Source organism: Numenius arquata, chromosome 12 (genome assembly GCF_964106895.1).
Source record: "Numenius arquata chromosome 12, bNumArq3.hap1.1, whole genome shotgun sequence".
NCBI lineage: Eukaryota > Metazoa > Chordata > Aves > Charadriiformes > Scolopacidae > Numenius > Numenius arquata.
The window spans coordinates 2,150,300-2,176,909 of NC_133587.1; the positions used below are offsets into that span (position 1 = coordinate 2,150,300).

Genomic DNA, 26,610 nt, shown 5'->3' on the forward strand with positions numbered 1-26,610 from the left:
GATGCTGATATTACCTGGATCAGCTCAGCCTACATCTCCATTCAAATGATGTATTTTAAAAGAAACCATGTGAGATTTCTGGGACTTGCTAAAATTAAAAGGTCTGAAACGAACTTAAAAAAAAAAAAAAACACAAAAGTGTCCCTTCTCCAGGTGCTTGTCATTCTCCAGCACATGCCTTTGGGTTGTGGTGAGGGAGGCTGTGGAGCAGCCGGTGCCCTGCTGGCACCTTTCCCTCTCCTGGGGGCTCCCGGTGGGCTCCTGCTGTGGGAGCCCTGCTCTGGGGGGGCCGGGCGCAAGGAAACCCACTCAGATTTGAAGCCGGGCTCAGGGAATGCCAACAGGGTGCTGCGGGATGCTTGATGCCTCCCAGTCTTGCTATAATCTTCTTCGGGCAGAGATTTGTCCCTTCCTGGGGCGTGGAAGGGACGTTGATTGTACCGCATGCAACGGGCATCTAGATTACGGCTGTAGCTGCTGTGGCAGAAATGATAAACGAGCTGTTTTCCTTCTGGTTCGTTCTTTTCTTTCTGTATCATCACACATGTTTCATATCTTAAGCGTAAGGAAAAAACCCTCCCACTCGTGAAAAATCAGGTTTGCAAGCAGGTGAAATGTACACTAGTCCAGTGGCTTTAGGTTAGATATTTATTTTTGTTAGCTTTTCTTTTTCAGTTCTTATTTTAAGAAAAAGCTGGTGCCACTCGGGCTGACTAGGTGGCAGCAGAGCTCTTTTGTGGCACCTGCGAGTGGAGGACATGGATTTCACTGCCCGTGATTAACGTCAAAGAAAAACTCCTTACCCTGCTATTCCATGTGATTTTGTTGTTGATGGACAAGAATAAATGAATAGTGGTCTCACTGCTGCCTTCCTCGTGTGGCCCAGACCAGTGCTCCCAGGTTTTTCCAAGGAACCAAGCCACAGTCCTTTTCCCTAAGACAGGTGTATTAAAACAAGGCTCTTCTCCTCTGCACACAAGGGCTGGCCTCACTTCCAGCAGTTCTGAAGGCGATCGTGAGGTTGGATCTTTAGCTTCTTGGGACAGAGGAGTTTAATGAAAGCTCTTCTGAAGCTGTAGTGGCAGAGGGGGTAGAGGATGGGGTTGACAGCCGAGTTGATCCACAGCAGCCAGAAGGAAGTCTCGTACCAGTAGTCGGAGATGCAGTGGCCGTGGCAGCCAGCACGGATGATCATCAGGAGAGTGTACGGTGCCCAGCAGATCCCAAAAATGCCCACGATGATTGCCAGTGATTTAGCCACTTTCTTGTCTCTGGAGAGCCTGAGGCATTGAGTCATGCTCTGGGACACTGTCTTCATCCGTTTCTCTAAGGACAGAGTGGAGGCTGAATTTTTACAGTTCTTTTTGTTGCAACACTTGGGTTTCCCGGAGCTCTCGGAGCTGGTCGACAGCAGGTCTTTGGCACCCAGGCTGGCAGAGGAGGCTGCTGCTTGAGCTTTGCTCTTGGAGAGGTCGGGGGTTTCAGCTGGCTTCTTCTGCTCCCACTTACAGCACTTCAGGGACAGCTTCGCTTCTGGGCTCGTTTCCGTCTCTCTGGTGAAGGACTGGTTGTGCACTTTGTGGAAAATATCCAGGCGGATTTTGGTCCGCTTCTGTATGTTCAGGTAAATGCTCAGGTTGAAAAACATTACGCTGATGAAAGGGGTGAAAAACTCCAGCGTCGAGGCTGTCATGAGAAAATACCAGTTGTAGAAAAACTCAGCGTAGCATTCCCCGGTGGGTATGATGCTCCGGCCGGAGATGTACTCCCAGCTGATAATGGCAGGTCCGTAGAGCAGGAACGCCAGTACCCACACCATCACCATCTTCAGCACCGCTCGCTTGGTGTTGCCTTGCTGGGCTCTGTAGGCGACCTGCAACGGGGAAACCTTGCCTTAAGTGTGGCCACACACCCCAACGGGTTGAGGCTCTTCACAAATGAACTGTTAGCGTTCCTGGCAAAGTTGCTAGGCAATCTCCCAGCGGTCTAACAAATTCATGTGCCATAGGCGACAGGAGCAATTGCTAGATAAATCACACTCCCGCAGGGAAGACTTAGAACCCTCATCTTGCAGCTCCGAAACCAGACGTGGCTTCTGCTTAGTGGAAATGTACTGAACTGGTTCGGAGCCCGGCCGCCTGCCGCACCCCACCACTGGCCCACGGTGACCCCGGCTACTCTCTGCGACTCCCAGGGAGCCGCACGCCTCCCTGGACCAGCTTTCTCCCAGCTTTGTAGCTAATCCCTGTTGTATTTTGGAGTCGGGGAGCACACAGCCAGCTGTGGATCTGACCTGCCTGCGAATTGCTTGTTCCCTCCTTATGAAAGGCTGAGCCTTTTCATCTCACCACGCATCCAGAGAGCTCGGGCTGTGCCCTGCCAAAGTTGGTGCTGCAATCTACTGCCTTGGTAGCCAGGGAGAAGCTGGGAGTCCGACTGCAATCCGCTTGTTTGTCCTGGAGATAATAAGCCCCTGCAAGTTAGTAATAGGTCTGCTTACCTCGCTGACTCACTGGTACGCTACTGTCCTGTCATCTGGGAAGGGAACACCTGCACAATGGGGTCTGAACCTGAAATGGTTTAATTATGCCAGAAATACTAATCTGAAACTGCAGCTGAATTATGTTATTTGTGGGTAGTTATTGCTTTTCATCACCAGGCTGAAAGATTCTTAATTTCTGGAGGATTCAAAGAGCTTTTAATTATTACAGACAATCCGGAGGATAAAGCAGGAGGAGAGTTATTCTCCTCACAGCTGCCATGACAGGACTCACCGCTCTTGTCACCGAGAGGAATCTGTCATAGCTAATCAGGACGATGTTGAAGACCGAAGAGGTGCAGAGCAGGTAATCAACTACCAGCCAGAGTTTGCAGAGGCTTCTCCCGAAGATCCATCTCCCCGTCAGCACATAGGGCACGTACAGGGGGATGCAGAAGGCACCTGCAACCAGAGGGTTCCCTTGGCATCGGGATGCGGGAGCCCGCTCGCCGGCTGCCCCCGGTGGGGGGGGGGGGGCGCTGCGGGGTCCGGTCGGGCTCCGAGACCCCCCGCAACCGCCTGCGGCCACCGCTCGGCCGGGGGGTGACCGAAGGGTGCCCGGGAGGTGTCCGGGGGGGAACCCCGGGGCTGCGGGAGGGTGTTGAGGGGCAGGAGCGGGGCACGGCCGGAGGGGACCCCGGGGGTGCCGGTGAGGGGACGCCGGAGCAGCGGGACCGGGGACAGCCCCTGCCCGCCCCGCCGCCAAGTTGCTGCCGGGCCGGGCCGGGGCGCGGAGCCCCGCGGAGGGCGGGCGGGGGGGGACGGGGGACGGCACTTTACCTACTAGAAAATCCGAGATGGCCAGGTTGAGGAGGAAGAAGTTGTTCTGGGTGCGCAGGCTGGAGTCCGCCACGAAGGCCAGCATCACCAGCGCGTTGCCGGCCACCGTGACGGCGATCAGCAGGGCCATCAGCGCGCCCAGCGCTGCCGTGCCGGCGGCGGCGAAGCGCCCGGCGGCGGCGGCGGAGCCGTTCAGCGCCCCGCCGCTCTCCATGGCCCGCGATCCGCGCCGCGCCGCCGCCGCGGGGCTACCGCCCCCTCCCCGCCCCGGCCCGCCCCGCCTCCCCGCCCCGCCGGGGGGACCGGCCATCCGGCCCTGAGCATCCCTGCGGCCCCCCGGAGCAACCCTGAATCCCCTAAAGCATCCCTGGGGCCCCCCAGAGCATCCCTGCATCCCCCCAGAGCAGCCCTGCATCCCTTCAGAGCATCTCTGCACCCCTCTGGAGCAATCCTGAGTTCCCCCGGAGCCACCCTGAATCCCCCAAAGCATCCCTGAGTCCCCTCAGGGTATCCCTGCATCCCTCCAGAGCAACCCTGAATTCCCCTGGAGCATTCCCGAGTCCCCACAAACCATCCCTACGTCCCCCCAGAGCAACCCTGCATCCCTTCAGAGCATCCCTGCATCCCTCCGAAGCAACCCTGAGTCCCCTCAGAGCATCCCCGCATCCCCTCAGAGCATCCCCGCATCCCAGAGCAACCCTGGATCCCCCAAAGCATCCCTCAGAGCATCCCTGCGTTCTTCCAGAGCAACCCTGCATCCCCCCAATTGCCCTACCTTCCTCCTTCCCTCTCAACCCAGGAACATCCTTGAATCCTCCTAGACTAACCCTGCATTCTCCCACAGGAACATCCCTGCATCTCCCCAGTGGATCACTCTCACAACAGAGGCCGCGGGGAGCACTTATGGTTCCTACCTTGGGGTCTCTGCCTCAGTGGGGAGTGGAGGTCAAGGCTTAGCTTGTCTTTTACTCAGAGAGCAGCCAGGAGCGCTCCCCAGGCAGGTGGAGCGGGGAGGGGGATACTTTTGCCCCTGCCCCTCCCTGGCAGCAGGAGGAAGGGGTAAAGCTCCCTGGGAGCAGGCAGCTCTTTCCCAAGTGGCCATTCCACTTGGTCTGCAAACCAAGGAGTCCTTGCCCACAGTCCCCAGCTCCAGGGGGGTGATTAGTGCCTCCTCCTCCCTCTGCTTGTTTAGCTTTTCATATCTAAGGAGAGTAACTTTTGTTTGAATACTTTCTGCAGTTGGTGATGCTCCAGGATGAAGTCACCTGCCACTGTCACACCCCTGTGTGCAGTGCCTGCTCCAGACCACAGGAGTGGAGACGTCTTCACGGGTGTCCTGTCACTGGGGCAGGGTGAGTTCACCACGACCACCACCCTGGAGAACGGGATGGGGATGTGTGGGGCAGCGACACTGGAAACCAGGGAAGGATACTGGCTGGAGAGCCTGGCCAAGCGCCTTTCTTTCTGGGGAAGTCTGATAAACTGTGTATGTCTTTGAAGTACAGGGATTAAAAAAGCTAAGCAAGAAAATTGTGCAAACCCAGAAACATGCATGAAACTAATGCCCAGGGGGTTTGCCGCCTTCTGATTACTCCAAAAGCCATTTTCACATCAGGAACTGTTACAGCCTCGCAGAATTCCTCTTCAAACCCACTACCACAGCCACTATCTTGATAGCAGCTGCTGATCCTGCTGGGAGGAGGCTGAAAGGGCTCTTTTAAATCACGGTAAATCATTTCTAGCCGGCAAAGCCGGGAGGTGAGAGCACCTCTCAGCGCTGTGCAGCGCAGGCAAGGAGCTCGCCAAGCGCTCCCGCAGGGGTGGCCTTTGGTGGCACACGCAAAGGGTGGCCTCCGGCAAGGACCAGCCTTGTCCTGTCCCTTAACTTGCCCAGCACTGGGACAACCTGCTGGCTCCACGTTTAAATCCGGGCTTTCTTTTTGCAGGGGCAGTGCAGGCAGGTTGTGCTTGACACGAAGTGTCCCCTTCCTCAGGGAGACAAGTGTCCCCAAGCCACTCCACTCCACAGAAGGCTGGGTCCCCCGCTGCTGCCGCGTCCTGACGGAGGATGTCACTGTGGGCTCGTGGGAGCCACGGGTGGGAGAGCAGAGGATGCTGTGGGTGGGAGAAGAGAAGGATGCTGCGAGTGGGAGAGCAGAGGATGCTGCAGGTGGGAGAAGAAAAGGATGCTGCGGGTGGGAGAAGAGAAGGATGCTGCGGTGGGATAACGCCTGGGGGCTGCGGTGTGCCCGTGGGAGGCTTTGAGGAACTTCCCGGGTGGGTTCAGCGCTGCTCGGAGGAAGATCAGATTTGCTGACACCCCCGACTGAATTCCCCCCGGGGCGGGGAGCAGCCTGGCTGTGCAGCTGCAGCACGGCCACAGCTGAGAGCACCTGAATGCTGTGCATTTCATCTCAGATGTGACAGAGAAAGGGTTTCTTTTCCCCCCACCCCCCAGTTTAATAACCTCACAGACCACATTCATTCTGCGACTGTTTGTGATCTGGTGTTATTTGTAATCTCTAGCTATTCAGACCATCATTAGTATTCACTGAAATGTTTACAAATTCCAAATTATTGTGTGCATGTCGCAGCATTATCTCTAGGAGCTGTTTGCTGTTTGTTGGCTGTCATTCATTATTCAGAGTTTTCACCATCCAGATAGAGAGCAGAAGCCGTACTTTGTACCAAAGGTGATTTATAAAGTGATTTGCAAAATGTAACGTGGACAAATCTCAATTATTGTTTATCCAGAGTAATTTGCCAGGGTTGTTAGATAAATAAGAGATGGCAGAGCTTAGCAGAGTATAGTTTTCCCCGTCCTGATGTTTCTCTCTTGCTTCATCAGAAGGACAAATATATTTCTAATATATTTCAGGAAACATGCTATCTTGGTAATAAACCAAAGGAAATCGCCCAACCTAGAAGGGGCAGGTGAAGCAGATTGCATACAGATACACAAGCAGATGATATGGTTGCTAACATTTTAACCTGTCTTACACAGTACATTTGCCACGTGTAGATACCCCGTATGTTCCTAAGTGCTGATACATGTTCATATGGGGTGTTGATCACCCATGGGCTCCTCTCCTGGAGCCCCAGAGCCTGAATACAGATTAATCCTTGTGTAGGTACAGGGGCCAAAACAAGACCTTTCTAGAGGGTCAGAACTATAATTCAGCTGTAAGCTCTCCTGAGTTTCTCTTTACTCTAAGGTTGTGCCTGAGAAGGAGGGAGTGGGGATGGCAGATGCAGAGGTCCCAACCCAGAGCTCCCACCTGAGCCTGCTCTTGATGGCTTCTCCCCTGCTGCAGGGACATCCCAGCTGGTGGCAATGAGGCACTGGAAGAGACACAGCTCACGGCCTGGGTACCAAGGTAATTCAGCATTTCCTGAACACACACACACACACACACACACAAGGCTCAGAGACATGGCCAGAGAAACCCTAGAGGTCCCCAGGAAGGGTGAAGAGCTGGGGGCAGCCCAGCTCCTCCCCTGGGGTATCTGGAGCAAGGGGGCCAGGAGCTCTCCTCCCCTCCCTGCTTCCTCCCCTACTTTATTTTTGAGAAGCATTTGGCTTGAACATGAATTCTGCAGACGTCCATACCTTTAAAAAGAGGCCAGGGTAATATGTGGCTTTTTAAGGCTGCTTTGTACTGGAAGAGGGGTCTGCACTTGAAAGTCCTTTCGCATTCAAGCAGAGAGTAAGAAGCGAATAACCCTCCTGGAAGACGGCTGTTCTGGGGAGCTTCTCTGTGATGTGAAGCCTTCAGGCTAAGAGACAAACAGCTTCTGCAGCCTCCTGGTGTTTAGGGAACCGGAGCTTTGAATGTAATTTAGCGGCTGGCCCTTTCCTGGGTTTTTGGGCCCTGCGGAGCCCGTGTAGTGCCACATCACAGAGCGGTGCCCGAGCACCGTCGACTGCTGCAGGCTCTGCTGGTGACCGTCGCCTCTGCTTGGTACTGGTTACCGTGGGGGAAACAGGCCATTGCTCTGACTCACGGGGTGCTTTGTACATGCTTTGTATGCATGTGCCTTCCTGCCACTTGCTTCTGTTTCTGCTGTTTATTATTTTAGCTTGAAGGTCCTAGAGGGACCAATTTGGAGTTTCCTTTGCACAGCTATATTTCCTCTCTTCAGCATCTCATTTATGTTTTCTCCTGCGACTTGCAGAATTGCACACAGATTTACAAGCTGGACAGAGGAGGGACGGAGAAGTTCTGTCTTCTCCAAGAACTCTCATCCAAATAAATAAAGTTTCTGTGAGGACTGATTATGTTGGCCACCACAGACACAGCGCTGGGATCCGCTCTTTCCAGTGGGGCTCCTTGTTCTACAGGACAGCTTTAATTCTCCTTCTTTCTAAAATTTACCATCCCGTAGTTTTATTAAATCCCCATAATTCCATATTATAAAAATACCATGGTTTTATTAAACACCCAGTTCAAGATGTTTTTACTGTAACACTTGAGGGGTTCCTTGAGCTACAAGGCATATGCTACAGTCCATGTCAAATCACAGCCCATTATACATGCATCTGTTTTGTCTTGGACCACCGTCACTTGTTACTTCATGCATTTATTTGCAATTCATGAAAAATCTCAAGACAACATAAGCCAAAACACTGGATGTGGAGAACCATGCTACGAAACGTGTTTGCAGCTTCTTAGGAGTGCTGTAGGGATGCCGAGATGTTGTTGGAGGATTGTTTAGGTTCCTAGATTTTGTTAGATGCTCCTTATCTTTCTAATGAACCAAGAAATCCAGATGCAAGGACTTGGATTGCTGCCCGCTCTGGGAGGCATGTCAGTACGTCTGGGATGAGATAACTTTGTTGGCGTACTTTGTTATTTTTATCTGATCCACTTAAGTTTTATTACATGAAATGTCTTTTTATCCCTGAAGAGTACATTAAAGAGTTCCTTAAAGACGGCACCTTCTTGCACACAGGTAGCTCTTCTATACAGTAAACCTGGAGCGAGGAGGATATTCCTTTTTAGCTGGTTGATTAAATATTGCTACGTAATTGACAGATCTCCCACCTTCAGAGACTGTGATCTGCTACAAATGACAAAGTGATAATCATGCCTGAGTCATTAAAACAAAAACAAATTTATGCTTAATACACACTGTCTCCCTGCGGTTTGTCTTGAGACGGTCACAGCCAAATTCGACACACAAATGCTCCCGACTCCATGAGGCAGCAGATGGCTGAAAAGGTCCAAGAATTTCCTGCCCCTCACTTACAGGCACGTCTGTAACCCAGTGCTCGCACTGATGCGCTTGGCTCCCGCTCAGGAATCAGCTTGGAGACCAGCAGAAGTGTCTCCATCGCGGGGCACAGACGTGTGGGCAGAGCATCCCTCCCCAGGCCAACCCAGCAGCGCCAGGGCACACATCTGTGCTTCTTCTGGAAGGGGAGAGATGGAGGCTCCCGTTTCTCCTGGAATAAATCAAATAAACCCAGTAAATGAGGTGCTAATGACGAGGGCGTTATTCATAATCCGCAGGGACAGAAGTAACGTCCCCTGGATGTCGATCAGGCTCCTCCCGCCCTCCCTTGGAGGAATTTGCACTTTGGTACCGGTTTAGATACGCATCGTTGCAGTTACACAGTGGGGACAGCTGTGTCCCGAAATCGAGTTATGGAAATCAGAAGGCATATTAGCATCAGTAACACTGAACGGGGAAATGAGAGCTTTCTCTCCGATGTGTGTCTCTCTCTGCAGCCTCTGAGGTGCCACACCGAGGAGTTTGCTCCTCTTCCAGGGCAGTGAGGATGCGCAGGGCTGGGGGCAGAGCAAACACCAGACCTCCAGGAGATGTGCTGTTATTGCTATGCGTGAGTTGTCGTTTTTCCACTGCTTATTTCCGTCCCATGGAGCCAGTTTGTCTGTGAAACAAACTTTAAAGAAAGAGATGATTAAAAAACCTCTTTGTGTTCACATCTTTACTGATGAAGGTTGAAAGTGCTCTGGCATTCACACAAGTATCTGTCACCATGAAACTCGTCCCTCTGTTTTATTTCCTTTTCTTCTGCCTTTCATCACGGGGAAGGTTTATTCAGTTTGAAAAATTCCCTTTTTTGAGATCCCTTCGCAAGTTACCAGCACGCGTGGGTGAGAATAAGGGCAGTGTGGCGGAGAAAAGAGATCCCAGAGCAGCTGAGGAGGAAATCTCTGGAGGAGCCCTTGAGCCCCTTCTTCGCCAGACCATCGAGCTACTGCACAAACGGGGAAGCCGACCCCCACTATGAATTTTTTACACACAGCATCAGAAGACAGGACACACAAAATGCCGGGGGAGCACTTCCCATTCTAGAGATGCCTTTCCAGTGAAATGCTGCTCTTTGATATATATTTCTCTTTTAAAAACAAAGCCAACAACAACTTGTTTGTCAAACTTGGGAAGTTATTAGGACTGAAAAATAGCGATGGCAATCCAAACCCGGATGGGACGTCATGGGATCAGTTGCTGGGTGCCTTCATCCCGCTGCTCAGCCAGGAGTCAAAACGACTTCTGCTGCTGGAAGGTCTTTTCCTTGCCATATCGCAAAGGACTTAATTGAGAGAGCTTAAAGTTGGAGAAAGGTGATGCTGACAGGAATAGTCCTCAAAAATGCTCAGAAATACCCTGTGAACCAGCTTTCAAAAAGGTAGGGAAGAGCATCAGGCATACTGCAGGGCACCGGCCGCACCAACGCCGCTGGGGCTCTGGGAAGAACCACAAACACAGGAGGGAAATCACCCCCGCCCTGGGCTGGGTGTGTGTCCATCCCTATTTAAAACAAGCCCAACACCTTTGTACCTCTTTCTTTTCTTCTTTCTCCCCGTTCCCAGCTGTTGCTCTAACCTCCAAATCCAAACTCCCGAAGTGCCAAAACCTCCATCCTTTAGCGCAGGGAGACAGTTGGTCGTTGGACCCATCCCAAAGCGCCGTGACTGCTCTTGGCTTCTTGGGAACTAACTTTCTCCAAATTACCAATCACCTTGTCATCAACAAAAGTCACATTTCTAGTCTTGTGCAAACCGACTGTGCTTTTGTCAGCGTGAAAATGCTGAGTTTAGCTACTCTGGGGGAGGACAAAAACCACAGCAGAGCGAGATGAGTAACACGGTTACTAACGAAGTAACTGTCTGATCAGAATTAACACCTGGTTCTTGTCAAGGCCAATTCAATATTGCATTTTGAAACGAAAATTTCAGAGCGCAAGGGGAATAAAAACAAAAGTCATCCTGCATCTGTCAGCTTGGACCGAGTTGGCGGCTGCTGTTAAGACCAATAGATGTTTTCAGAGCGAGCCAGCAGGGTCTGAATAACAAGTCATGATATCCATGTACAGCTGCTGCCGACGGCGCTGGAAGCAGTTTGCCACGTGGAGGAGTAAACATTAAAGCTCTGTTGAAAAAGCATCCCTTAAATTCGGTACAGGGGACTGTTTAAGAAGCAGGGCTGGGCTTGGTTCCTAATACTCTTAGTGGCAGTAAGTGGTGTGGGTTAGGAGCGAAGTGAGGACACCTGAGAAGGACTAAACAACTTCTGATTGAAGGCGGTGCTGTTCCCAGGCGGCTGGAAAACTGGAGCAGCTGTAGAGAAAGGAGCTGGGTTTCTCCAGGCTCCGGTGCAAGCTGCGGCACAGTGGGCTCCTTAACATCTCAGCAAACTTTATAAAACTTCACGACACGAAGCAATTACAGGGGTAGAGTTTAAGCCCGCTCATGGAGTCCATGGTTTTCTTCAGAGCTACCACCAGGTTCTCGTGGGAGAAGCCCTACAAATGTCAGCTCCCTCGCTTCCCGCTGGCCCGCGGAGGCCCGGAGGCGGGGAACTCATTGGTAAGCTCATATAATATTTAACAGACTTCCTGGGCTAATTAAGCATATTACTTTATATAGTAACTAACATATCTCTAATATGTATCAAAATTTAATTCAATTTATTTCATTACCGCCGCTCAACGTGGGCCCGGTTCTCTTCGTCCTTTCAAAGACGCAGCCGCGTGAATTCCTCGCGTGTGTCAGGGAGGACAGGGCAGCCCCCGTTCTGCCAGATCGTCCCCAAGCAGAAATATAAAGAAAACTTTGCTCTTGTCTCTGCACAACCTGACTGAACCCAGAGAGTTCCTTCAGAGTCAGGCTGGCTCGGCTGAGAGCAGAAGCTGTCCCCAAACCCTCCCGTCGGGTGTTCAGTCTCTTACGAGCTGGAGGGTCCTTCGGGCACAGTAATTGAGGGACTTTTCTGCAAATCAAAGCTTGGACTTGCTGTCTGGGACTCATTCCCCGAGTGCCTGAGGTGGTAAAAGCAACACAGCGGAGAAGGAAAGGTATTTCCCTGAAGAGCAGAAGGCAAACAAGATCCTTGTTGCTGGGATTAGGAAAATCAGCAGTCTAGCTAGCTTTAACTTGTTTATTTGACCATTTGACTTCTGCAAAGCCCCTAATAACGAAGTCTGGTGTCTCCAGGCTGCTGGAAAGTGTCTAGTCAAGAGGGACTGAAGCTTCTTGCTATTCTCTCCCTCTCCAGTGGCTGCTGTGAAACGATCCAGCAGCGTCTGCCCAGGTCCTGTGGACAGCACGTTCATTCCCCGAGAGACTTTCTTCAGGAGAAGTCCCTCTGCCATGCGGACAGGACAATCTCTGCTGTTCCAGGCTGGGCTTTGGGGTAGGGGACTCTTCCTCTGAGCCAGCACCAGAAGCAAAAAAGGCTCCTGTTCACACGCAGCCCCTGAGAACAGCCCGATACCACACTCACGCTGCCCTGGGGTGGGTACACCGCTTCCCACCGGTGCCCCCCATGCCGATGGAGACCTCCGTGTGCAGGCTGTCCCTCAGGGGGAGAACAGGACGTTAGAATTAAAAGCTCTGCTCTGTTGCACAGGAGGACGGGGGGGAGATGCTGGGGAGGTACAAGGGGAGACGCAGGCAGAGTTGGCTGGGCTGCCTGTCCAAAAAGTCTCTGTAGGGTTCTGGGCTGTGACAGGTATCCTGGGCTGACCCGCAGATCCATCTCCCGAGGGATCCTGGGGGAGAAGGGCAGGCACAAGTTACAGGAGATGCCGCTGTTGTCACTCTTAGCAGGATTTTCAAGTGGCTGTTGCCTCTAAAAGCACTTTCAAGGGCAATCTGTCAAAGGCTGTAGGGTCCAACAGCTTCGTCGCCACTTACCGAGCGCATTTCCTCTGAAGGCAGGTACCCTTCCTGGGGAGAGGGGACATGTCCCTCTGTCTTTCCAGCCCCCAGCTGGGTTCCCTGTCCCACCCCCTGCGAGCCACCCTTCTTTTCCGTGTTTGAAGAGGCCGGATTCTGCTCATCTCCCCAGTTACAAGTCTGCTCGCAGGGGGATGGACGCCCCCCGCCTGCCCGTGTCCTTCCGAAGCCTGACCCCTGGTCACCCGCTGTCTCCAGATCAGTCTAATTTAGAAAGATCTTCGTCTGTACAAGGATTTTCCCTGACTCCTGGCTTTTCTCATAAAAACCCCTGTCTCAACCCCGTCTCTTGCTGCTCGTGACAACTCCAAGCCTGCCCTTAGATCTGTCTAACAAAGGCAGATGGAAAATGTATTTCATATTGAGCCTTGGTGTGTCTAATGTATTCCCTTCTATTAGCTATTGCTCTAGGTCCTGATCTCTGATTCCTTATCTTTTCAGGCTTCCTTTTGATGTTCGTTATAAGGCAGCAGAGACTAATAGAGAGTATGTCAGGCATCCGACTACAAAAGCATGGGGAAGAGGGATTAAAAGGGACACAGTGACAGGAGGAAGACAAAGCATTTAGGAAGCATCAGCTCTCTGCAGGCGAAGCTGCAGCGATGCTCAGGATGTTTTGGCTGTGCTGCTATCTACCGTCCTCCCCTTCCAAGCCCAGGTCTACGTTCCTGGAGCTGCCCTGGCCTCTAGACAAGCCAGTCATTTGGAGTCAGATTTGGGCAGAGAGAAACAGCTCAGGGCAGAGGAGCCAGAGCCCTCCTGGGTCTGGAGAGGAGCTGAAGCCCCAGCAGGTCTGTTTATTGGGCTGGCTTGCAGCAAACAGTGTTTTAGCCACGAAATCCATCAGCCTGCTGTTTGCTGAGGTTTCTGGGATGCTCCTCTGTAAAGAGAGGGAGTTTGCGGCTGCTGGAAGCAAGAGGATTCTCATTTTCCCGGCTGCCTTTATGATGCTCCTCTTCTGGTGAAGCCGCTCAGCTAAGCCATCCCGGGGGACTCCCGGTGCTACACAGCTGCCACCGAATGTAACAGGCGCTGTGATCTTAGCCGAGTTCAGAACATCCTGGAACAAATAATGGGGGGGGAAAAAAGAGAAAGGGAAACCGAAAGTCCCCCTCTCTGCAAGAAGCAATCATGTCCTGCCGGCGCTGACCTCTGCCGAGCCAGGGTGCAGCCGCACAGGAGGTGGGAGATGGGGCGCAGGGAGAAGCCGAGGACAAGGAACAATGTTAGACGCCTCCGGTATGAATTAAGGGGCTGAATCACACAGAAGCTTCAGGAAAACAAGTTGTGCAGGAGCCAGGCCTTCCTTCTGGAGGGCGTTTGCTCTCATCCCCCCTGGTCGTTGGCTGGTAACGCACAGGGCGGCTGATCAGGTCCTGCACCTCCAGGGGATGACGGTCAACCAGCAATTTTCCTGCGTGCCGTGGGGCAGGGGTGCATGTTATAGGAGTGAGAGTTTGGGGGATACCAGGAGCCAGGTCTCTTTTTAGCCTGCACCATAAACCCTACCTGCTTACCCCCAAACCAGCGGTCACAGAAACTCCTCTTCCTCTCTCTCTTCCCACGCCTCTCCGCCGCGGAGGCTGTGAATCGTCGCCTGTTAGCGGGGAAGGGAAAGCGAGAAATAATTTCCCCCCTGCCTCTTTTGTTCTTCTTTCCTTTCTTTCACAGGGCCTACGAGACACGGGGAAGCTTGAAAATGAATGTCAACCAGACACAAAACTCTGCCACGCAATTTCTGCAGGTGGTATTAGCTGATGGAGGCTGGGTCGGTGCTGGGCGGGTGGAGGGTTCCGCAATAATTTGCTTGGAAAAGAGAGGAGAGCAGCAAAAATAGGAGAGAGATGCAGACCTGCGTCTGGTGTGAGGGCACGGAGACTTCTCTGCGGCCACAGAGCTCCCACGGGGTCTCTCTCGGGCCACTCTGCGGAGGTGGTTTTCCTATTTCCCAACCAGATGCCGAAGGAGAGAAAAAGCAGCGATTCCCCGCGGGCAGAGGGGTGCTCCCCGGGGCTGCCCCTGGTGCTGGGGCTGGCAAAGCACGGACGGGGCAACTGGGAATGGAGGAGGGCACCAAACTGGTGCCAGTTGCCTTTGGCATTTCCCTGGTGGCTAAAAGCTTTGGCAGAAGGTGAGGAGCTGGAATATTCCCCTGCCATCCTGCTGCCACCTCCCAGCCGGGACCCCAGCACAATTTCTCTTTTAATTTCCCCTTGTCTCGCTCCGCTTTCGCTCTGCGAGTTTGGTGGCTCGCGGCTCTGCCTGTCGCTTCAGACGCTTTTTCCCCCCTTCTCTTTCCTTTCTGCTGTCTGTCAGCGCTGTCTGCCAGCACGACACGGCGCGGCGAAAAAAAGGGGGGGGGGATCGCAGAGCACAGCGATAAATTAATTGCATTTGCTCAGGTACAAGATGAATTGTCCAAATCGTTTTGCAAACAATTGCGTGTAGAGGCACCGAGCAGTTTCCTGAAACCCAGTTAATCATTCCAGTTGTTAATAATGCGTCGCACGCAGCTGATGCTGTTCCCAGCGCCCACAGCCGGGCTTTGTGGATCCCACTTGTTTGCAGGCAGGTTGGGAAGGAGAGGGAATTGATTCTGAATAGCGTTTCGTGAGACACTTGGCGTTTAAGAATATTATGGCATTGTTTTAAAGCGCTTCACCGGTTTCAAAGCAGTCCCACCCCAGCTCGCATGTATAAAAATGTGCTTATTTGTTGGCGCAGGTTGACATTGTATGTGTGATCTCCCCCGGCTGTCACAGCCCTCTTTTGAGCATCGGCACACACCGGCAGGCTTTCACATCCAAATTAATTGTGCAAAGTGCACGGTATTTTGAAAAACAGTTCCTAAATACTCAGTCTTGAGCAAGAAATGAAAGCGATTGGGAAAGCACATGGGTTGCTCTTTCCAGCAGCTAGACTTCAGAAAGTTTTAGCAAGCTACAGGCTGCCTTGAAAGCAAGCTTGAAATACTCCATAATATTCCTTTAATTCAATTATCATGATTAAGATTTATTTTTTCAATATAATGATACTAATTTTAGCAGCTCGGACCGGCTGAAGTCACTCTCCCCCTGCCTGCCCTGGCCACGCAGCCCGGCACGAAGAGATGATCAGGGCCGACGGAGCTTCGGGGGATGTGCTTCAAAGAGCTTTTCTACTGCTCTGCTCATCATCTCCCCAGCTCCGGTCGCTGTGGCAGGCTCATGGCAAGTGTGGAGCAGCGGAAAAAGCAGCACGAGGACGAGGAGGAGAGAGGATTGTGTGGGTAATTGCTGGCCTGTAATTATCTGCCATTGTGCGTTCCGTTAGCTCTTCCTGCTTCTCATTAGCATAGAGCGGGGAAAATATTTAATTGCCACACGGCTCCGTCTATGGCGCTATCTGCGAGTACAGCAGAGCAAATCAGCCTGCCTTGTGGGGACGAGGGAGCGATTAGCTTCAGCGGGGCAGCGGGTACAGCTGATGAAGATGAGGAGGCAGAATACAAATTGCAGGGTGCCGCACACCCGCCTGCGGTCACACGAGTTGCCGCCTGGAGCCGGCTTTTCTCTCCTCTTCTTTCTGCCCATCACTTGGTGGAGGCAGAGTCCCAGCCAAGGTCCCAAAGCACTTTGCAGCCCCAGGTTGGTTTCCCAAAGCATCCACTCGGGCTTCCACGCTCGGCAGGAGGCGGCTGGCAGCGGGGACGGGGAGTTGCGGCTCGGTGGCTGCTGGAAAGCTGGGGTTGAGATGGGGACACGCTTTGCTGTCCCTTGTCGCCGTGTCCCGTGCTCGGTCATTGCACGCTGGCAGGAGAACGCAGCCCCGGGGTGGCACAACGGCAGCATCCCGGTGGATGGGAGAGGAACAGAGCCCTCTCCCCACGGGAGGCTGCGCCGGGAGCAGCGAGGTTGAAGAAAGCACCAAAATAAAGTTGTATCTTGCAAGAAAGAGGGTCCGGAACAGCGGAACGCAGCTGGGCACGGACTCTGATTTTAACGAGGTGTGTGTGGTACAGTGCCAGCCCGAGCTGCTGCACGTGCAGCGACCACAAGTGGAGGCAAAACTACCCGGACGTGATCTGAGAACTGGTTTCCATCACAGTGAGAGATGCTAAAGCTGCCCCTTCCTCAGCCCCTGCTCCTTTTGCCCAGGCTGGAAGCTCAGCTCTGGCCCAGTTTGGCCGGGCACAGGCCAGTGGCAGCCCTGTGGCGTGGGTTGCTCGTGTGGATGAGTGTGGCTTTGTGCCTGCTGATCTGGCTTCCAGACACCGTGGTACCCCGGGGACCTCAGAGAGGGCTTGGGCAGCACTTTTCCCCACGGTCTGTGCCATGAAGTGAGGAGCTGGGTCTCAAACCAACGCTCTCTGCTCCCGGCCACCCTCTTGGGATCTGGACAGGTTGGATCGATGGGCCAAGGCCAATGGGATGAGGTTCAATAAGGCCAAGTGCCGGGTCCTGCATTTCGGTCACAACAACCCCCGGCAACGCTACAGGCTTGGGGCAGAGTGGCTGGAAAGCTGCCCAGCAGAAAAGGACCTGGGGGTGTTGGCGGACAGCCGGCTGAACATGAGCCAGCAGTGTGCCCAGGTGGCCAAGAAGACCAACGGCATCCTGGCCTGTGTCAGGAACAGCGTGGCCAGCAGGAGTAGGGCAGTGATGGTGCCTCTGGACTGGGCACCGGTGAGGCCTCACCTCGAGTGCTGTGTTCAGTTCTGGGCCCCTCACTACAGGAAGGACATTGAGCTGCTGGAGCGTGTCCAGAGGAGAGCCACCAAGCTGGGGAGGGGTCTGGAGAACAAGTCATACGAGGAGAGGCTGAGGGAACTGGGCATGTTTAGTTTGGAGAAGAGGAGGCTGAGGGGAGACCTCATTGCCCTCTACAACTCCCTGAAAGGAGGGTGTAGAGAGGTGGGTGTTGGCTCTTCTCCCAAGGGAATAACGACAGGACCAGAGGAAATGGTCTGAAGTTGGGGCAGGGGAGGTTTAGATTAGATATTAGGAAGAATGACTTCACTGAGAGAGTGGTCAGGCACTGGAACAGCCTGCCCAGGGAGGTGGTGGAGTCGCCATCCCTGGAGGGATTTAAGAAACGTGTAGACGTGGCACTTGAGGGCATGCTCTAGTGCCCGAGACTGTTGGGTTGTGTCTGTTTGTGGGGGTGTGTGGGGTGGAGTTGTGGGTGTTTGTTTTGTGTGGTTTTTGTTTTGGTGTTTGGTTGTGTGTGGGTTTTTTGTTTTTCGTTTTTTGGTTTTGTTTATTTTGTGGTTGGACTCGATGATCTCAAAGGTCCCTTCCAACCAAGAAGATTCTGTGATTCTGTAATATTCCCTGCAGGCAGAGGCATTTTTTTTTTCCATGCCCCGGCCGGATCCGTGCTCAGCAGCCGATGTGATCGGCGAGGGTGGCAATATTGAGGCTATTACTCCGGCGTGTTAGCCCGAACGACTAAGTCATCCCACGGCTCCGCAGCCACCTGATCTGCGGCGCCGGTTCCCACAGCCTCCGCGCTGCCGCCCTGGAACGCCGCCACCGGCGTCAGACATAACAGCAGAGTTAATTAGGGGGTGGCAGCCCGCCAGCACCCAAGAGGCAGAGCCGAGCTGCCGGCGCCGCTGTCAAAGGGGCAGTTTTTTTTAAAAAAAAAAACCAAAACCCCACAACACTGGGAAATAGCAGGGCAAGCCCTGCCGGGCCGATGCCAGCGGGGGTCAAGCATCTGTTTTTCCTCGGGTCCGTCCCCTCGGGGAGAAGCATCCTGTGGCTGACCCCGCTCCGGGGATGCTCATGGGGCGCATGGTGCGGTGTTGGGTCTCGCCCCCATCCCGCCCTGCCGGAAAGGGTGATGGAGAAGTGGGATCCCCACATTTCTGCGGGCTGGGGTGGAGATGGTGGGAGCTCTGGGCTTTTCCCCTGCACCGCGCTGCGGGTGACAAGCGGGGGGTGGGCCACGGCCTCATACGCCAGATGTGAACGCACAGACCCTGCCCGGCTCACCTGCCTCTTGCTAATTCCTCACGTTTTGGAGCCTCAAGTCTATTCACTTCTGTGACAAAACGAGACGAAGTGACATATTTCCAAGGCTATCGAGGATCTAAACATCTCCTCCCCGGAGACCCCAAGCGGGAGCGAAGGATGGCGAGCACCTGACTGAGGTCCCAGCCCTGCTATGGGGTTGTCATGGCATCTGTCCCCCCCCGGGCCACGCCACGCTGATGGTGCCAGCGCAGTCTTGATGCCGCAGGATCCCCAGGGGTGGGTACTCAGAGGAGGGCGGCATCTTTGCATCTGGAACGGAGCAGGAGCAGCCGCACGAAAGCAGGACGGGGACGACGCAGCTGCGGGAGGAGAAAGGTAAAATCCTCCGGTGCCACTTTGCAGCCGGCAGATCCCCGTGGCACATGTGCTCCGCAGCTCCAGGCAGATAACAGACAATGCCCTGATTATGGGAATGCATTTAGCATTGTGCGCCAAATTGTGTGAACGCCGGGTTAAAGAATAGCTATTCCACCAAAAAAAAAAAAAAAAAAAAAAAAAAAAGACCAGAGAAAAAGAAATCAGCCTTTGGTTTCTGAGTCATGGCTTTGCTTCGCACTCAGGATTTGGTCCACTGTGTGTCTGGAATAATTATTAAGCAAGTTCTGATGGAAGAATTTTATTTACCCAGTCTCAAAAAGGGAAGAAAAGAATCCTTAATAGTTGATTAGATCAAAAAAGCATAATTTGTTTTTCAATAAGTGCTTTAGATGTAAGATCAATGGCTTGAGGTTGACTGATAGGAGCTGTTTGCAAGGACCTTAGATCTAATTGTACTCAGGCAATCATACGGACTTTTTCTTTGACTAATACTAGACACCATCCCCCTTGTGCAGAGGGGGGGGTACCAGAAAATAGCAATACTTTGCATCGGAGAGTTGCTCAGCAACTGCCCTATAATATTTTTGAGTTGTCCCTGAGTACAGCCTCCTTTCTCTTTGATCTTTGCGTAATTTTTGTTGCTGCTACTTCTCAAAAAAGGCAACATTTTAAAAGAATTGCATCTCCATTTGCCACAATCTCTTTTTTTTTTTTTCTTTTTTTTTTTTTTTCCCCCCAAGCACAGCCGAAGCCTGATGACATCAGGGAAAGCAGTGCATTTCTTTGCAGAGGGGAGGAAACGAAGGTCCCTCTGCTCTGCTAGAGCCTTTCACGGGGCACGGGGGAACCTGGGCTCCTACAGAGATTCACCAGCTGTGTCTGTACATGGTCCATACGTGATATTCAGGGGCAGAATAACGGTGCTGGGCTCTTGCCACCGAGCAGCCCCGCAGATGGGTTTGGGCAGAGGAGCTGGTCCCATTTTGGCAGCATCTCATTAAGAAATGGCAACGGGATGATTTGTCTGGAGAAGAGACTGCCAAGGCTGGGATTTCTCACCCCGCTGGAATCCCAGATGGAGCTTGGCGTGGAAGGCATTACTCTCCGGTCCTGGTTTGGAAGGAGCATCACATCTCGCCAGGCAGTTATTATCAGCCCTGCTGAAAAATGCCTTTATGTGAGGGAAACAGTGACCCACCCCTGAGCTGCTCATCCTGAACCAGCGCTTCTTCCATGCTCTGGATGACACAGACCCCTCCTGGGGCCCAGCAGAAAGGAGCTGCTGGTTATTGTGGTGTATCTGATCCTCTTTTCTCTCTCTCATTTAATTTCTCTTACTGCCACGTAACAAGAGGTTTGCATCGTGTTTCGGTCTCCCCTGGGTACCACATGCAGAAGAGCAAGAAAACACTAAGTCCCTGCAATATGAAAAAAAAAAAAAAACCCTCAAAAAAGTTAGAGAAGAAAATAACCCATGAATTTAAATAGCACTTGCAAATATGAGTCAGGATTATCTGTGCTGAAATCTCTAGACAGCAGCGTTGTACAACTGCTGCCAGCTACACGGGCTGAAACTGGAACCGTTCGGGGAGGGTTAGCACAGCCCCTGCTCGAGGAGGACACCCACAGCTCCCGCGCCAGAGGATGTCATCGAGGGAAACAACCAATTCTGTCATTTCTCTCTGGTCTCAGAGTAACCCCATGCGGCAGTCAATTACCCGGGCAGAGCTGCAGAGCCAGGCACGGGGGGGTTCCTTCTTCCACTCCTGCCCCAGTGATGGGTGGCAGAAAGGAGCCGCTTTGTTTTGCTGGTGTTTAACCAGGCGCCACCCGAAAGTCTGAAAAACAAAACCCTGAAACTTTTCAATGCAAATTAACACCCGAGGCAGCAGCAGGAGGCAAATCTCTACATCTAGTAAAAATTTCAGCTTGAAAGGTCTAAAAATAGACTTTTCTTGCCTTGGGAATTCTAGCCTTGCCTTGTAACTCGTGGTGCTGCAGATCATTGCATTCATAATTTAAATGTTGGATGGGTATAAAATTACTCGCGTGGGAGTTATTCAATTTCTGGTAAGTACATTTACATTAAATAGCGGCTGCACATACAAAAGGTAGGAAAAAGCCCTTCCACTTCTGTTTGCCTGAAGCGGTGAGAACATGTGCAGCCCCACAAGGCTGCTGTTGTGAGCAGATAATCTTTTTTTCCTACTGAAAAGCTGATAAAGTTCACCATGGCTGAAAGGGCACTTGTGTCTCTTCGCTGACACTTGGCATGGGGCTGCTCTGGCCTAATCCTTCTCCGGGCTAGAAAAACACGCCGTGCTGATCTGCGCCTGGCCAGCGATGGCGGGTTGTCTCGTTTCCAACCACTGCATTTTGTCACCTCGGTGCCTGTGAAGCTGGAGAGCCCAGTTTCACAATGGCCCTCTCCCAGGAGTGTATCTATTTCTGTCTACAACCAGGTTGGGCTTGCTGGGCATCATCAGGTGGACCACTGTTGCTTCAATAAATCACTTGTTGCCTTTGAGGTCCATCCTTCTCGCTGCCTAATCCTCCCCCTCTCTGCTTCTGGAGTGGGTGCTCTGCATTTATGGCAACAGAGAGTTGGGGTTGTTCAGCCTGAAGAAGAGAAGGCTCCAGGGAGACCTTATTGCGACCTTTTGATACTTAAAGGAGGCTTATAAAAAAGATGGGGACAGACTTTTTAATAGGGTCTGTAGCAATATGACAAGGGGTAATGGTTTTAAACTAAAAGAAGGTTGATTCAGACTAGATATCAGGAAGAAATTTTTTATGCTGAGGGTGGTGAAACCCTGGCCCAGGTTGCCCAGAGAGGTGGGAGATGGAAACATCCAAGGTCAGGTTGGACGGGGCTCTGAGGAACCTGGTCTAGTTGAAGATGTCCCTGCTCATGGCAGAAGGTTGGACTAGATGGCTTTTAAAGGTGCCTTCCCACCTAAACCATTCTATGATTCTCTGTTTTTACGATTAATTTGAGAAAATCAGAGTCTCATTGGTCATTGTTCTTTCCTCACCCCACTCCTTGCCCCAGTCTTCATTCCCGCTGCCCCCGTGCTCCCAGAGAAGGGCTGTTTCTGGTCTGTGCAAAGCCACTGCCAAAAAACAAGTGGTTGCCTCTGGAGAGCCATCGAGGGAGGATGGTTGAGCTGGACCCAGCTCAATCTCCACCATCGGGGAACCCAGCTCTGCACCCGAGGGGCTGCAGCAGCCCCAGCACCCAGCCTGTGAGAAGTCCTGGCCGTCCCCACCGGCACGGCAGCATTACTGGGGCACTCGCTTGCCGGGCAGCCCCAGGGGTTTCAGTGATTTTCTTGTGCGATGCTGTTTTAATTCAGACAGTGCAAGCCTTCTAATGAATCACATCTTGGTCAATTAGAAGTTTCCTGTGAGCCGTGCCTTCTTGGACGTTATTCACGCCAGTGTAAATGCCACGCTCGGAGCCACAAGTGAGCTCCATCAGCCAGGGAGAAACCCTCCCTACGTGGAAACGAGGAGAAAGTACCTGCAAAATCTGCTTCCCAACGACAGGGCTTGAAAAATGCAAGTGTGCTTTGCATCCAGAGTGGTTGAATACAGGTTAAGTGGCTTCTCCTCCTCCCTTTCCCAGCCAGGTCCTCATCCCCGGCGATGAGGAATAAATAGGAATGTGGAAGGGGCGCTGGGAGCGATGCAGAGCGGGTTCTCGCTGCTGGAAACCCATAGCAGGCAGCCAGCTGGCAGGGCTCCTTCCTGCCCGCCCGCGGCCGTGGGGACGGATGGATGGCTGGGGATGTCGGCGATCGCGCTCGGCGCTTGGGAAACGCCACCCACCCAGCCGAGCAGACACCCGGGGGGGGTGAATTCTCTCCTTACAAGGCTCAGGAGTTGGATTTCCCCCCACGGTGAACAGCTTCGCCTCAGCACAGCTCCCCAGGCTGGAGCAGGGCTGTGCTTTGTGTCTGGGGCATCATTTTTTTTCTGCGTGGAACTGGGGAGAAGGAGGGATTCTATCCCCCTTTCGCCATCAGGGTGAGGGAGCTGGTACTTGCCAGCTGCAATTTCAACCCACCTTCATCATTAGAGACTTCTAATTCGGCACTTGGCTTAGTTAAGGTAACAAACCCTGGTTTTCCACGGTGCCCAGGCTGAGTCCACCTCACTTTTCTGTTACCAAATATACACACAGTAATCAAAATGATTCATGGTACTTTAATAGACAGAGAAATACAGCCCCTTCCTCCACAACAGGGTCCTTTCTTCGCTCCTGACAGCCATTCTTCCACCTAATCACTTGTTTTCTCCCACTTTCTGAAGAAAATGGGACAAAAATAACGCTGGACAGAAATAACGCTGAACGTGTAAGACATCATTGTGAATATCAATGGAGGTTTTTTTTCTTTTCCTTCTGCTCCCAGTTCCTCCTCTGGGCTAAAAGCAAATAGAGTCAGCTGTAGCTGACACAGAAGCTGATGAGGGAGGCACATTAGTTGCTTCTATAGCAGACTTCAGATCCAGAGCCAAACTTCCCCGCTCCATCTGGGACAGGATCTGATTTTTTTTTTATTGTTCATGCTCAAACATCCTACCTATTTTATTACTTTTTTTCTTTTTTTTTGGTGGAATTTCATGATGAGACCCTTTTCATATTTATCTTTAAACTGAAAATTAGTATCATTCGTTTCCAGAAAGTTTAGCTGCTTTCAAGCACGGAAGATACTGAGGCAACGTTAAATTAACCTGGATCTTATTTTGATCGATATGTGTGAATTTGTAGTTGCTAATTAGTTTGTTCTAGTGGTTGCCTAGGGACCAGTGAACAGGACTTTGTTACATTCAGTACAGGAGACTGTCCCAGCAAGTAATATGTGCATATAAATATTTGCTGGATCAAAGGTGCTAATTTTATAAAGCTAAAGAAAATTACGTGCTGAATTGGTTTGGAGCAGTCTCTAGTGTATCAGTAAAAAAAGTTTACATCTGCAATACCCAGTGCTTTGGGTTTGGTTTTTTTTTTGCAGGTGTTACTGGCAACCACAAGTGCTAAGGTTAAAATCCAGGGATTTTTTATAAAATTGCAGCGCTGAGGTGGCCTGAGCCCATTCCCGGGGCCAGCAGATGCCTGAGCTCGGGGCTGAGCCGTGAGGAGGTGGCACCTGGGGCGTTAGGGCAGTTGTCCTCCTGCTGTCACCTCTGCCAGCCCCGGCGGCTCTTCCCTGTGCCGTGGGGCACCGTGCAGACGGGTCATCAGGAACTCGTGAAAAATACACGTGCCCAGCACAGGAACCACCCCTCTGCTGTCTGCTCCTCCACAAAGCCAGCAACGGGGAGAGGGAACTGCTGCTGACCTGGGGAAACACCGCGCTACGGAATTAATAAGCATCTAATTCACTAAATAACCTAATGAAATTAATTTACCCGACAACAGCAACACCTCCATAGTGGCTGGGCAGGGGAAATGAAATCTGTTTGACTTTCTGACTTGGCGGGGGTATATCCAAAGGAAAATATCCCTTGTGCTGTGGGCTGCGAGGAGCATCCCATCGCCCTGCCTCGTGCACACCCATCCCGCTCAGCCCCTCGTGACGGGCGAGATCCTGGGGACAGAGGGAAGTTACCAGGGAAGCCCTCAGACAGGTTAAATTTTACTCACACTCATCAATAAGCATAATTAGCTTCTGCTGACTTCAATTTCCAGAAAGAAGCATCACACAAGCCATTGAGTTAATCTCTGAGGGAAGTACTGCCATACGTAGGCAGGAATTTGGCCCAAAGACTGCCAGGGTAACTCGCCATGCTGCTGTACACGTGGCTAAAACCAGACACTGTAATTAATTCTAAATAAGATGGTCTTGTGGCCGAGTTTGGCAAATAAGCCTCTATTAGGCTATAAAGCATCATTGATCACTGGCAGATGAGCTGGCAGCAGCACGATGGCGCTTGGGCACTGGGAAAACAGAGCATCTTCAGATCTGCTCCTGAGACAGAGACAGCCCAAGCTCGTTCCTCAAATCGGGCTCCACGGGGGCTCTGGTATCCCCCCACGGTGCCTCCCAAACCCTATATAAGTTGGGGGAGATGACAGTTGTGAATCAAAGCTGATCCATCATCTTGCCTGCCTGCTCTGGAGATGCAAGAAAACCATGGACTTTCCTCCCAGGGAAGGAGAGTCGGGATATGGAAGCGACCGAGTTTTGTCCGACTGTTTTTATCCCGAGCACAGCCCCCTGCTCATCTCTGCTTGGCTCCGGGAGTGGGATTTTCCAGTGCCAAAAGTCGCATCGGGAATTAGAAGGATTCAGGATTCAGCAGAGAGTAACACCTAGCCTTTGTGAGGAAGCATGGTTTTTAAGAAGCTTTCTGGCTTACTGTGGAAAGCCCCCCGTACGCTCGCTGTTCGGCTTTTCAGCTCTCACAACTGTGAGCACGGAGATTTAAAAATCTTTATTTTCCATTGAAGAGAAGCGGCTCAGCCCCTGAGCTGCCCTCAGCTGAATGGGTGCAGCTCCCAGGGGAATTATCGCTGAAGCGGAGGATACAGGCTGGTGTGTCTTTTCCTTTCCAGGCCGTTACAAAGAACATGCTTATTCAGCCTTTTAACAGACTGGCTACTGCTACTCGTTCAGCTTTTGCCGTGTTCCTCATTATTTATGGATTCCTTACTCTCTTGAATTGCTTTTCTTCAAGATTCTGGTTAAAATTCATGTGGTTTCAGCATTACTGTGTTTTTCACTAAAGCCTTATCAGTGTTACAAACGTCTGCTTTTTTAATGTCCTTTTTTATTAAATAAATTTACGTGACACTAGTTCTTTCACAATATCTTCCCTCTTTCAGCGCCAGCAACTCAAAATACACGATGACCATCAACAGAATTCATGTCTATCTTGCGAGGTGGGACAGGCCACAGGAGGAACTCTTTATTATTCGGATTGTGGAAGATTTGGGTGTTTCCCCGTTCGCAGGGTGGTGTCTGGCTGACTCGCATCTGGCCGCAGCATCCTCTCACTTGGGAGGAAGGAGACTCTGCCACCGCAAGCTCTTCAAGGCAGAAAGTTTCTTTCTATTCCATGTTTTCGCAGCCTCTGGCACGGCGTGACAGGGGCGGGCCGGCTTATAATAATCACAATTAATATTTAGCAAGAAAGCTGTGGAGAACGGGATGAGAAAACCACCATCTCCACCTGGGCAGAGCATAGTGGTCCGGGCTGGTCCTGCCCTGGGCTGGTGAGTTTCTGCCCCGCTGGCTGGCACCTCCCGACGGGATAACCAGGGGCTCCAGCCCTCCTCATCCTCCGAGGAGGTTTGCTCCTTTCCACCTCCCCCTCTCCCTGGGGCTGAGGGTAAACCCAAACCCAAACCGTCTCTCTTGAACACGTTCATTTCCCTTCTCCACTGACTTTGCAATCAGTGATGGCACGTTTAATCAATTGTTTTCATACCTCGGGGCTTATCTGCCCAGAGATATTTCAGGATTGCTCCTGGGCTTTTAATTCACACCCTCCCTTAATCCAAATTAGCTTTCAAGTGTGGACAAGCCCTGTACCCCTCAGAGGTGAAGCTGTTGGTGAACACGAGAGTTTCCGAGCGCATTCGGCACATAAGGACATCATTGTGTCTTGGAGACTCCCTCTGGCAGCACTCGGAGCATCGGGAATGCTGGCCTGGAGCTTTGGGTGAGCAGGGCACCCAGCGGGAACCAGCACAGGGCACCCAGTGGGGATCAGCACAGGGCACCCAACGGGGACC

At 52.1% G+C, this 26,610-nt stretch overlaps 1 protein-coding gene across 1 annotated transcript; it reads right to left on the reverse strand.

Annotated features, from left to right (window-relative positions):
• Positions 1 to 988: 988 nt before the first annotated feature.
• HRH3 (histamine receptor H3) lies at positions 989 to 3,611 on the reverse strand. Its single transcript, XM_074157266.1, has 3 exons — positions 3,320 to 3,611; positions 2,775 to 2,941; positions 989 to 1,873 (listed from the first exon to the last, which is right to left on the reverse strand). Exons 1-3 carry the CDS (start codon positions 3,531 to 3,533, stop codon positions 989 to 991), a joined length of 1,266 nt encoding a protein of 421 aa, XP_074013367.1. The 5' UTR covers positions 3,534 to 3,611.
• Between the last annotated feature and the right edge of the window lie 22,999 nt (positions 3,612 to 26,610).